At 32.1% G+C, this 14,769-nt stretch overlaps 1 protein-coding gene across 2 annotated transcripts in view; it reads right to left on the reverse strand.

Annotated features, from left to right (window-relative positions):
• Positions 1-14,769, reverse strand: part of LOC106874473 (ribitol-5-phosphate xylosyltransferase 1) — a 435,359-nt gene that overhangs the window by 210,317 nt on the left and 210,273 nt on the right. The window contains exon 2 of one of the 2 annotated variants that reach the window (XM_052970897.2): positions 14,328-14,501. The exons of the other annotated variant lie outside the window; for it this stretch is intronic. Coding sequence (XP_052826857.1) covers positions 14,328-14,501 — 174 coding nt within the window. The remainder of the gene's footprint in view (positions 1-14,327; positions 14,502-14,769) is intronic. 2 annotated transcript variants of the gene reach the window in all.

Genomic DNA, 14,769 nt, shown 5'->3' on the forward strand with positions numbered 1-14,769 from the left:
TACTTAATTATTGTATAACAAGAATCTTATTTAAATATATATATATATATATATATATATATATATATATATATGACATTTCTTTGAACACAATGCAACTCAAATTAGATTCCTTATAGGAATGTTCACTATCACTTCTCTATTCAAATTATAATCAACAGTAGGAGTTGGATAAGCACAAAAATAATCTCACTTCATGTTTCATGTTATTAAAGTATTCCAAAATGAATAAATTAAGAAAACAGAAAAAGATTACAAATAATTTCAATTCGGACAGTCAATGACTATTGAAGAGGTTGCAAAGAAACAACGAAAATTTTAGGAAAAATAAATGAGTAAATGAGTGGATATCAAACTGGTGCACATGTTAATTAATAAGGCATCAAAACAGAATGACTCACCCCAGGCACAATAAAATTACAAATAATATTAACATGCAATGCATATGAACTGGGGAAAGGGATAGAAATCTAGCATAGAAGAAATGCTATGAAAATGAACAAGTGCTAACCAGTTTGTTTGCAATAAACAGTCACTAGTGTAAAAGAAAACTAAAGAAAGAATGAAGACTGAGCAAGAAATCTAACTTCAACATTCATCACTGACCAAACCTATCCAATCCAAACTTTGAAAGATATCTGTTTATTAGAAAGATGAATGTTCCAGCAGATATTGGTTTGTTGATTAAAAAGTTCTAAAATAAAGATTAAAAAACCCCGAGGTCATAGAATATTTGCAATATATTCAATAGAATATTAATTTCAGTGAAAGCAGAGACATAGGTGACATGTGATTAAATCTCATGTTTTAATAACATATAATGTAATTCAGTTTCAGGATGACTGACTAAAGTACATTAGAGAAAGTCAAGAAACAGATCTCATTATTGAAAAAACAATTGAATTAAGACACTGTCACCAATTTCAAATAATAATAATAATAATAATAATAATAATAATAATAATAATAATAATAATAATAATAATTATTATTATTATTATTATTATTATTATTATTATTATTACATACTGATATAACAACAACAACAACAACACTAATAATAATCTCATATTGCTATTATTCCATCTGAAATATTCACACATTTTAAATCTTAGACACTTAGCTTATGGGTCTTAACATCACAAATCAATAGAGAAGACAACGAATGACAAAAATAAAAGTGAATGAAAAATATAAAGAGGATTAAATGAAAGAAGTGAAAGATGACTTTAATTATGTAAATAGTGGCTTCTCTCTGATATTTCCAAAATTTGATTTCATGTTCTTACAACAGTAAACCTAAACATACACATACTGTTATTTGAAAGAAAAAAAAAAGGCAATAGAAAAGACATTCAAAACAAATTTAAAATTCCATTTGAACCGACTTTCTTGAGAAAATAAAATCTGAACAATAAGAGTAGAACAATATTTGTTTTTAAAACAAAAGTGATAGTGTTATTTAAAGAAACATAAGATTTTTAACCATATATATATAAAAAAATGACATGTTTGAAGAGACAAAACAATGTAAAATAATCGTCTTTCTAAAGGTAATTTTCTAAACTGGCTAGAATTTACATTTTACTTTTATACAAATCACCTGTTTTCCTGCAAAAGTCTACATTAATTACACTGTCTTAAACATAAGCTGGAAGGTGATGAATTGATGCATGAATGATCAATGCTTTTAAAAGTTAAGTTTTCTCTACAGATTTTAAGAATAAAAAGATTACTGGGTAATTTTCTTTAAAAGAAAAATCAGTTGACTGATATAGTCTGTACTCTATTACATAGACACACACACACACACACCTATGAGTTTAGCAATATAAAGACAATTGAGCTCTAACAAGAAGAAAGATAATAGTTGAATCAATTGCAGATGTTAAACTTGCTAAATAAAAATAGTAAACTAATATCAGCTTATTTTGCTTTTCTGTTGATTTAAACAAAAGAGGTTTAACACCACCCAAAAAGAACAAATTTCAAGCAAATAATGTTTTCAAATTGTAAAAGAAAAATATGGAAAAGATGACAGACATCAACTGAATTTATAAACTAAAATAAATCTATAATGAGATCTAATTTCTTTTTTGATAATCTGCATCATTTTACAAAAAGCTATAAAGAAACTAACAACAAAGAAACAACAATAACAAAAAAAGATGAAGGAAAATTATTTACATGCTTAAATATCTAGAGTTTTCACACTGACATTAAAATCTAAACCTAAAATTGAAATCTCTCAGCTGATATTCTATATCTGCCACATTTGTCCTGGCTGTACCTTTTACAAAAATTGCACTTGCGATATAATCCTGTTTCTAAGTATTCGTTAATAATAATAATAAAGATATTTTTTTTAGTCTTCAACAGTGAGACTTTATGCTGAACACCTACAAGATACTCTGAAATAAGCTACCAACATCTATTTCATTTAACCTAAATCTTAAGTGACATTCTACAAAAGCATCCTATTTGCAAAGGACTAATTTCATTTTACCTCAATGTTAACAACTTCGCCTGGCTCTCTCAATCCTTCTAATCTGACTCAGCAGGTTTAGATATTAAATTATCTGTTATAGTATATCATCTATGCTAAACACTCTTCTTTCCTACTTGTCCACTCAGTTTTCTAGTTTCTCAGAGAAACGTCTTCTTTTCCGCAGGCTATTCTAAACAGCTACCTCATCTCTGATTTAAACCATTAAGTACACCCATAACATGTGTGACCTCACATCGTCATACATCAAATCCACTGAGTTGTCAGTTTTGACTAATTTTGTGTCCCACCTAACTGCTCTGAGATTGATTAATGTACAATGGAAGCTGCTCGTTTTATAATATCTGTCCACATTCCACATGCCTTCAGAGCCACAAAATGGATACAAGTCTGGTTTAAATGAGTGAGAAACTTCTAGAATGCAAAGGATGCTGTTTCAAATTCTTTCGACTTTTCAAACATTAATGGTTCTATAATTGACACTCCACAGAAAAAGCCTCCATATATGCTATCCACTTTGCATATACTAGACAAAATCGCCTCTCAAAATTATCCTTATCTCCTCCACTTTGCCCACAACCACATACACATAGATGCCAAGAGTGAAAAAGAAAACACCTCTGATTTCTCTGAAAATTTCCTCTTTCCATTAACCTTAAGCACAGCATATTTTCCACAGCTAGCTCCTACCATCACCGAATTTCTTAATTTCTTTGTACAAGGATCTATCTTGATGCTTGGAATCATGCTACAGGTGTCCTATTTCCAAGAAAGGCAACCTTTCTGACCTGCCAACTATTAACATATATCATTGTGTTCACTTCCAACGTCTTACAAGGGATAAAGATACTCATTAACAATTGCTTTTCCAGCACAGAAAACTTGCCTCCCTCCGTATGTATACAGGAGCATGGACATCAAGGGCACACCATTTTGGCCATGATTTTATGTTTTCTCAAGCAGAGCAAGTCACCAATTGTCTTGGTCCATTGTCATCTCCTTTGTGAGGCTCAAAATCTGAAGATCATTTTCCAAAATTTCCTCCTATATCTTCCCAGATCTTCTTCCACATTTAGAGATCATTATGAAGGTGTCTTCATCCATACACATCACATGACCAAACCAGAGCAGTTTTCTCTCTAGCACACTACATCGGATGCCCATCTTCAAGAAAACATTCACACTTAAAATTCACATATCTCAACATCAAATGTGAAACAATATTTTGTACCTTCACCTGGAAAATTTATATGTTGAAAATATCAAAAGCCACATTGAACACGTTTTTATACCAAAACATGTTACTTATAAACAGATGTGGATTCCATTCATTATGTGCAATTCTATCATGTATTCCAGTAAAACCAGTTTTTCAAATGTTAGTTTAATAAAGTATATTTTGTAATGTAGCATTTGTCATCTGATGATGAATGGAGACTAAACTGCCTGAAACATGCTTGAAAATAGTGAGAGAGAGAGAGAAAAAAGAAAAAAAGATAACAGAAAATATCTGCCATATGGCATTATGATCAAATACAGGTGATAAACCATGATTTTAAGGCTGATAGGCAAATTTGATTATCCAATTGAATTCTAAAGTTAGTAGCCATGATGATAGTATGATAATCCAAAGGAAGAAACTGCATTGAATGTATGGCAATCAATCTTGTTCTGAAGAACATATATTTCTTGACAACACATTGGATACTAAATAATCATTTGTATTGTAAGTTACAACATACAGATTTGGAATGTGTCTTATTTTATTGAAGAGTGTGAGGTTTTGATAATACTCATAAGAATATCAAGGTACCGAAGTAGGACAAATGTGTAAGATGAAATTGTAGAAATTGCATGACAAAAACATTGAGGAACTGCAAGAACACTTCAGATGGTGGTTTCTGCAGTTCATTACATTTTTCTACAGTCAACACGTGAAGCATTTGATGATTGTCGATGGTGTGGAGTAAAACACATGGCTGGTACAGGCATCTTATTCTTCATGTTGTTATTGCTTTGTAAACAACAAGCATGCTTGGCCAACAGGTACTTCTATATTTGTTAGAGATGGTAGCTATATGTTCTAGCACTGGCATTTTTGATATTTCTTACATAACAATATGCAACATAAACCAGATCAGCCATCTGCAGTCTTGTGAAGATTCCCCTCAGATGAAGAAGATACTATAATTCACAAACTAATCAGTCTCTTTTTTGAGTGCTGAGAGGTTGGGGAAATATCTAAAACAATAAACATTTTCTACAAAATACCCACGTAAGAAATACAAGAATACAGGAAGCTAAAAGGAAATATTGAGATTGAAGATTCCGTTACAGATATATTTCGATTACACAATTCAATAGCAGGAAGTAAATAATGAAAATAATATTTCCAAAAGCAAAACAATCATGAGAAACAGCTGAACGGTGATGATGATGATGATGATGATTATATATATATATATATATGCACATATGTATATTTATATCATCATCATCCACTTCATCATCATCGTTTAACGTCCGCTTTCCATGCTAGCATGGGTTGGACGATTTGACCGAGGACTGGTGAAACCAGAGGGCTACACCAGGCTCCAATCTGATTCATTGTACATATACATAGCCTTCCAATACATTTACAAAAAATGAACTCATAATGCTTAAATAATTTCAGTTTTCTTTTACAGAAATAAATAATTAATTTTCTTGATTGCTTATGCCATTTCGGAAGCAAAGCCATTTCATCAGTAAATCTCAGCTTAGAAGTTCACCTTAAACTAAATTTCTGCCATTTAAATTATCCAGAATCAGTTTGAAATATTATTAACCTTTTAAATTTTGCTTCAATAAAAGAAAAAAAAGCATCAGAAACTCTGGAGTGACCAGTGGAGGTAAAAAAAAAGGGAAAAATGAAAGTGCAGCTGATAATTTTGAGTTTAATACATTTTAATTTGATGGTTGTAAGACATCAAGTCTATTTTAAATGAATGTCTTCAAATCAAAAAAATGTTCGCAGATGCACATTCCATATTAGTTGGTACACACAACAATTTGTTCAACATGCCAAGAGATATGGCAACACCAAAGCTGAAGGAAAGCGAAAATATTGATTTCTAACATAAGCCCAAGGCCTCAAATTCTGGGCTTCAGTATCGTCAGCACTGACCCAGGTACTTGACTAGCACTCACTTTATTAACCTCAGAAGGATGAACAACAAAGTTAACCTCAGCAGGATTTAAAGGCAGAACAAAAAGGATTGTTACTAAATATCACTCACTTGTTGAAAATACTGGCATTTTGACAGTTACAACGACAAGGGTTCCAGTTGATCTGATCTTAATGGTAAAGCTTGTTTGTGGAATTACTGTGCAAGTGGCTGAGCACTCCACAGCCCATATACCCTTAACATGGTTCTCAGGAAGATTCAACATAACACAGAATGCGACAAGGCTAGCTCTTTGAAATACTGGTACTATCCATTTTTCCCAGTTGAGTGGACTGGAGCAATGAGAAATAAAGTGTCTTGCTCAAGGACACAACATGCTGTCAGGAACAGAACTCATGACCTTCTGATTGTGAGCCAAATACTCTAACCACTAAGCCATATGCTTTCATTATTCATTCAAAATACGATTCTGAAAGACATCATGTTTCCAAGTTCTTCATTTTAGCTAACAAGAGAAATCTCTCTCTATATATATATACTTGGCTAGCCAGAAATAGGAGTCAAATACTTCACATTTTACACCCTACGATCTAATAAAAAAGAAACATGTCTTATATAATGAAACACTGGATGTACAAAAAAACCTTGTTGGCCAAATTGAAATGTTTTAAGTTTTCAACAATAGCATGTTTTATGCTTACACTAAAATATCTTGCAAAAGCTTACTAGTGAGATTGAAATGGGAAATGGTTAACAATAGTTCCAAATGTTGAAGTGCTAACATTACGAATTTAATCAAGAAATGCCTTCAGAGATAATGAATATATGAAATAATTTCAAAGCAATCTATTCAAATTAAATTATCACTCATTGATTGACAAAACTGAAACCATTTTATTGTCAATATTACCATTAGTCTAATGTGGTGAGCTGGTGGAATTGGTAGCACACCAAGCAAAATGTTTAGTGGCATTTTGTTTGTCTTTCACTTCTGAGTTCAAATTACGACAACACAGACTTTGCCTTTCATCCTTTCAGGGTCGATAAAATGAATACCAGTTGAGAACTGGAGTTGATGTAATTAATTTAGCACCCCACCTCCTCTGAAATTATTGGCTTTGCACCAATTTTGCACCCGACCTCCCCTGAAATTACTGGCTTTGTGTCAAATTCTGAAACCAACATTACCACTAGTCTATTGTTTGTTAGTTTCCAGTACTTCAAATATGATTTTCCAGTAGACTGATATACTTGTTCTCAGTCATTCCTGAGTAAACTTGACTGTCTGTCTGCCTATACCCAAGCTTTACTCTGTCCAGACACTGAATATCAACCAGTATTACCATTTGTTCAGCAAATAAATCCCGAAGTAGTCTTATAAACCCAGACTATCAAAGTCATAAAACTTACTACACCAACCAATATCTCTAATGAGTAGTCTATTTCTCAACTCACAATATCTACCCACCTCTCGGTCGTTATACACAAGCATTTAGTATCTTATGCAGATTTTATAGAGTATTTATACTTCAATTATACAGACACATCTATGTATTATGTGTGTGTGTGTGTGTGTGTGTAACGCATAAATGAGCATTTTCTAAAGTATTACATAGAATGCCTTGTGGTATTATTTTTTGGCCTTTTGTACCCAGAGTGCAAATCTCAAGTCAACTTCACCTTTCTCTCTTTTGGGATCAATAATGAAGAATCAATTCAGATAAGTGGAATTGGAGGAATTGTTTCAGCTGAGATGCTTTGTAATATCTGTTCTTGTTCTTTCTATTCTGGAGGCAATGCCTCCAACAACACCAGTTTCCAAGCAGAACTGAACTTGATCGTTCTTTTGGGCAACATGAGTGACATGGAGTGAAGAATTTGCTGCATGATTAACTACTGGCCTTGCATAAAAATACTTGCTCAAGTCCATCTTTATCTTGGAAAGGAACTTTCCAGATGCAGATAGTTAACTTTGTCCAACAGAAGCCTTATGTATACACAAAAATACATATACACACAGGGAAAGCAAGCAAGAGTAGAGGTGGGGGTGGGGGAGAGTAAAATTTGCCAAATTTCATATCACTTAAAATAAATACAATGCAAAATGTTTTTTTGAGAAATTAGCTTCTTTTCATAACCAATTTTCTATCATCTTTAATAAATGTCATAAAAGTTTCATCCTTTGCTGCATCGTTTTGTATTAATCATGCATTATTTCATAGCTTTGAGATTTTGATGATACGATTGTTTATTTTAAAGATGACCCCCACACTGACCACTACTTCCAATCTTTTTTCCCAGGATGCTGGCCTTCAAGAATTTCTTGCCAACATAATCTTTTTTACAGATGGAAATGTTCAAGAGGAAAATCAATCTGACTAACCTCAAAGGAAGGCCAAGGGTATAGAACCAAATCTCCAACTCCAAGAACAAACCGAGAATGAAAACAGGGGGATGGGAAAGAAATGTCTATATACAGCTATAATGAAAAATATTGATATTTTTGCTTAATTTAAATACTTTGACTAAATACTTATTTCCCAAAGAAATATATCTTAGAGGAAAGACAAATATAAATCAAACAATAAAAAAATATTGAAATGAAAACATCAAGTCGATTTTTCTCAAAAAAACTAAAATATGACTCTGCAATTATAAAGACCATATGAACTTCAAGTATAGACTAAATAATAGTCAAGCTGCTAATATCTTAAAACTTTTATTCACAGTTGTTTGATCATTTTTTAGCACAGTTGAAAGATTAAGGCTAGTCTGATTAATAAAGTCAGTTTACTAAGAAAGCAAAATAATGAATGAAGATTAATTGATGCTGAACATTTAAAAAAATTTCAACTATCAAAATAAATTAATAAAAAATGGTTATATTTTAACAACACCAACAACACCAATAGCCATTTCTGACTTAGACACAATGCAACCATTTTTGAGGTTTCTCATTTATGTCCAAAGAAATTATTCTGTACCATCACTAGAACATGACTGGTACTTTATTTTGTTGACCCTGGAGGGATAAAATAACATGTGATAAGAAAGTGCCTGTGCAAACCAAGCAGAATGAATAACACATAGATAATAATAATAATAATAATAATAATAATAATAATAATAATAATAATAATAATAATAATAATAATAATAATAATAATAATAATAATAATAATAATAATAATAATAATAATTATAATAATAATAATAATAATAATAATAATAATAATAATAATAATAATAATAATAATAATAATAATAATAATAATAATAATAATAATAATAATAATAATAATAATAATAATAATAATAATAATAATAATAATAATAATAATAATAATAATAATAACTATTAAGGCAGCAAGCTGGCTGAATAATCAGCAAGCCAGGCAAAATCCTTAGTGGCAGTTTGCCTCTCTATAATTCTGAGTTCAAATTCCACCAAGGTCAACTTTGCTTGACATCCTTTTGAGGGTCAATGAAATTGGTACCAGTTGAGTACTGGGGGTTGATGCAATCGACTTAGCCCCTCTCACTAAATTTCAGGCCTTGTGCCTATAGTCGAAAGGATTATTATTATCATCATCATTGTTTTACTTCTGGTAGGTTCTGTGAGAGTGAGCAGTAGCCTGCTGTCAGGGGTCTCAAAGTGGTAGAGAGAAACAGAGATGTACAGTGATAGAGATGGATGTCAGAGATACATTGGGGTGGCCGTAATGAGAGGAGGACAAAGAGGGTGGGTTGTCAACTGCAGATAGGAATGAGGGTGTTAAAGATGAAATATGGCATTCTTAAGATGTAGCTCAGAAGAGAGTAAGAGACAACTGGAGGTACAAAAAATGGTGGTCAGTGGAAACTAAATTAGGAAGGGATGATACTGAGAATGCAAAATGGATTTTAAAGGAGAGAGAGGGGCAACTGGTAGAACAAAGTGGGCTGAAATAGATATTCTGCTCCTACACGATTAAAGTCGCTCATAGTGCCAGAGTTAGAACAGTGGTAGAAGGATGGATGAATGTGGGAAAGACTTGAAAAGGACAGGGTCCAGTGAGTGTACAGCCATAAACATAATGCTTTTAGGATCTCACTTTCATTGTAACAGATAGGTTTTCTTGAGCACAACAAACCATTTTAATCTTTTGTCAACTTTTGAGTGAGGCTCATCATGTTGAAATCAGATTACAATAATTTGTTAGACGCCTTCTTGGGGCTCCTTCTACAAGTTCCATCCACATTTAGTGATTGACACTGCTTTTAGACTTTCACACAGTTTTTGTTAGCTAATTTCCACCCACGAAGCATCAATCAATCTGGAACTTTTAGCAGAGTGGGATCCAACCCATGCATACAAGGTAATCTCAAATAGGATGATGACGATATAAGACATTGCTGCAAGTGAAGGCACTCTTCAATTAGCAGCCTAAAACTATACTCAATAGAGCATATATATATGCTTCAAGAAGGGCAAGCAGTTTGTCACTCAGAGAGCATAATCAGGTCTGAAGGTCACAGATAACATAACGTAACTATTCATCACATTGTTAGGAATTTTCTAACAGAAAAAAATTGTTAAGCTTAAGCGTATCAGGTAGAAAAAAGTAGGTATTAAGAGCAAACAGTTAACAGAAATGGAGCCTTCAATGCCCCACTGTATGTGCAATGAAAATGTACATGCTCGACAGAGTGCTAGTGTTTTGAGAGAGAAGTTAGACATAAGAGGAATTAGTTGCTGTGTGCAAGAGAGAAGACTACACTGGTTTGGTCACATGTGATGCAGATGGATGCTAACAGCTCCATGAAGATGTGCTGATCTCTCAAAATCGATGGAGTACAAAGAAGTGGGAGACCCAGGAAGTCATGGGATGAAGTATTGAAGAACAACCTCAGGATGCTGAACCTTTCAGGCAAGATGACAAAAGATCGAGATGCCTGGTGCCTTACTGTACTCAAAAGACCCACACTCCACAACAGAAGTGTTAAGACTGGTCCCTCTGGTGGTGAAAAGCACTTGTGGCAATTCCACATAAAAACGCCCATGCAGTGCCATGTTAAAGCACCCAGCACACTCTGTAAAGGGGTTGGCATTAGGAACGGTGTCCAGCCATAGAAACCATGCCAAATCAGACTGGAGTCTGGTGCAGCCTTCCAGCCTGCCAGCCCTGGTCAAACCGTCCAACCCATGCCAGCATGGACAATGAGCATTAAATGATGATGATAACTTCTTCTTCAGGAAATAAGATTACTACTAAATCTTCCTTTCTCATTCAACAAATCACTGTATCAGAAATATTTGCATCTCATATTTCCAATGAACAGGATACCACAACCATTTGCTTGTCATTGATTTACCTGCATGTGTGTCTTGTTTTCATAAACCATTTTATGTTTACTTTTAATGTACTAACATGAACCTGCACATAAGTACCCATGCACGCTCACAACACACAAACACATAATATATCTTATAGTATTAAATGCCATACTGATTTACTAACATACCTGCATGTAAGTACATATTGGAGATATGCAATGACAAGTTTATAGTTTTAAAGTTATTTGAAATTCCTGCCGTCTATCAATAAATAAATCTGTTCAAACTATTCCATTTCAAGAGAGATTGTCTCTTTGTCAAATATTTGACACATATGCAGCTAATTAGTCTTTCATAACACTTGAGACTAGTCCATTGATCCCGACAGCATTTTCTGGGATTCTTTAAGGAGGCAATTCTGTTTGTATTAATATCATATTTACATTCCATTATCATTTCTTACTTTTTCTTTTTTTCACAATACAGCAACACACAAAAATGAAAAACTCAACTTAATTTTTCCATAAGAAAATGCGATTTTTAATGCCATCATAAAATTAATTTTCTTCAACAGGTAAATTTTGATAATTCTGTGAGTGTGTGTGTGTGTATCTACATATACACATATATGAATATACCTATATATATATCATCATTTTACATCCACTTTCCATTTTAACTGGCATACAGTGGACACACACACGCACACACATACACACAAGTATTCAAGTTGCCTTCTGTGATTACACTAATTATGACAATGTTTTTCTTTAGTAGAAAAGAATAGAATTGCTCTCATGGTATTTATCCTATTGATTATCTCTAAACCATATATTGAAATACATTTTGCTATTGATTAATGATTTCAACAGTCATTTTAGTCTTCAAAAATGTTTAACATAAGAAAACAATTTCAATGGAAAGAATAAATAAATAATGAACAGATATATAGATTATTCATATTCCAAGACAATATTGTTGAGTCTTAGTCATCAGTTACTAGTAAATCCTAGCCATAAATCATCTTTTTCGGCTACAATGCTCATCAATATCAATAAAGATGCAAGCTATTAAATTTATCAAAAATGATATATTGAATTTTTTTTCTCCCAACAAAAATTGCTGTAGAATTGTCAAACACCTTACAAATAAAAAGTACATTTTTCAAAATTCAATACATAGCACAATTTCTCCAACCAATTTATTGGATTATAATTTAAACTGGTTTGTTTCCATCAAGATAATATGGCAGGAATTTGATAGAGTGATATATTTAGGTATGTTGCTAACATCGATTTACAACAATGATTTTTGTCGATTTATTCATTTATGTTTGCTTTTTTTTTCTTGCAATATGAAAAACTTAATCTTTATATGTATGAAAAAGCTATTGGATGTATATAATCAAATTTTAAGGCTTCTTTTCCAGCAGAACATAATTCAAACTTTTTGACATGCCTAGTAGTTATTTTTCATCATTTCTCTTAGAACAACAAAGAATATTCAATGAATTTGTGACCCACAGATTATTTAATTATTCATAACAAAAATTGGAACTAAAAGCATTTAAAAACTTCAATATTGCAAATATCATTCAAAATTTGCCAATATAATCATGCTTCTTTATGCTAAAACGCATTGTCTCATACTGTTCCTTATAATGATACAAATAAAGTAGGTTTTGCAGGTAGATTAAGTTATAATACATTAAGAATAATAAAGAGATAATTGTTCAATTGTATACCTATTCAAACTTCTTTGTAGAAAGTATCTGTTCACATAGAAAATATATTCTCCTTTGCTCTCTAAATGATTGGCATTAGGAAAGACATCTAATTGTAGTAACCATGCCAAAGCAGGCATAGCTTCTGGTGGAACCCTCTGGCTCATCTGTTCTTGTCAAACTATCCAACCCATGCCAGCAGGGAGAAAAAGGATGATGATAATAATGATGATAATGATGATGCTATAATATATATGCATATAAAGGCTTGGTGATACAAGCTGGAAAACAGAACTCAAAACATGGGTATATTTTCTTAACGTTAATAACCGGCATAAGCTACAGAGTAACTCAAGGGCTGAGAGCACTGTGTTTGATAAGAGCCCATGCATGAAACTCTTGGCCCTTCCACATCGTCAAAATCTCATAGCTACAACATAATTCATGATAAATTCAAAACAATGTGAATAATTAAGCATTACATTTAACAGAATAATCTGAATGTTAAAGGGTTAAGAGAGCTTGTGTTGTCATTAAGGGATTTAATTACTATGAAGTTTGAGAACTCATGTTGTAATTCAGAAAAAATGCAAGCTTTTCATTTCAAAATTCTTCACGAGTTGTGTACAAATTCAGTACATTTACTTAATTTATTTAACAATATCAAAAAACTGGTTAAAGTGTGCAAAATGAATGTTGCATATTAATTTCCCTTTAAAGCAAAAAATACCAGCCCTGTGTTTGGTAAAAAAATAAATAAATCTTAAGGGCAACACTGTTGTATCACATAGCACCAACAGACATTTGTTTTTAGAAATAACACCAGTAGACAGTTCCCTGGTGTAATACACACCAAGCTATGTACACAGGGGATATGTTTAAAGTGATATAGCTTTGTACACAACCCTTCTTACTCTCTTACACAGACAATTCCCAGACAAAGGTGATTTTGTTAACAGTTAAACTGCAGATTCTAATTTAGAGTCACCTTGTCTAAACTTTATGACAGTTGAGTTAAAAAGTAGAGCTGGTAGCTGTTTCAGGCCAGAGAAGTATTACTCTGCATGAGTATTACTTATATAGAGAGATTTAGTGAGCTTATTTACTGAAAATGAAATATGAAAGCATAACCAATTTCATAAGCAAAATGTTATTTTTAATTGAAGAGTTTAAAATAATTTTAGCTTTTCAGTAGTTTACATAAGAAAAAAGGAAGAAGAATGTAAACACATGGAACCTATTAGTTTTATGTACATTACTTCAATATTAATTTTCTGGCAAGAGGCATCATTCAAATATTGACACATCTGTTTGCAAAAATGCTAAATATTATGGTTTACTTTTTACTTTATTTTTCTTCATACATAATCACTTCTCAAGATTTATATTTTCCATAATATATCATTTCTCAATTATTCTAAAATTGATCATTATTTGATGGAAATTTTCTTTTACTTCTCTGTACACTAAAAATGTGTGTAATAGATCTTTGTAAATAAAATTAAGCTTCTTAGCTCGACATGACAAGAGTCTATGCAAAGAAGTTAACTGAAAAATACAACTGTATAAAATTACAATTTTAAAAATCTCTCAAAAGTGTAAAAGATATCTTACCTATAGCAGCTTTGCCCCAGATTTCTACAACAAATTCCTGAGAATTGTTATTTGTTTTATTACTTTTTACAACTGGGTTTTCTACTTTCCATTGGGGGGCTTCATACCGTGCTTCTTCCCCATTTTCAAATTCTTCCCCCCATGGGTTCCATTCAGGATCATCACGTAAAATATCTGGAATTTACAAAACAATTAATCAATATTTGAAAATAGCTAAGACAACACACACACAATTAAAAATTATACTTTGATTACAAGCTTTCAACAAATAAAAGAGCTTAAAAGTCAAAGTGATAAATCAACTCACTACATTACCTTCATTAAAAATGAATGTGCATAGACCAGTTAGTAAGCATTTGTGCAATTTATATTATCTTGAAAATTTATAGCTTTATAAGTTTGTTAGAAAGGCATTTTGAAAATACTTTAAGGAATGAGGATT

Source organism: Octopus bimaculoides, chromosome 9 (genome assembly GCF_046866305.1).
Source record: "Octopus bimaculoides isolate indiv1 chromosome 9, ASM4686630v1, whole genome shotgun sequence".
NCBI classification, from domain to species: domain Eukaryota; kingdom Metazoa; phylum Mollusca; class Cephalopoda; order Octopoda; family Octopodidae; genus Octopus; species Octopus bimaculoides.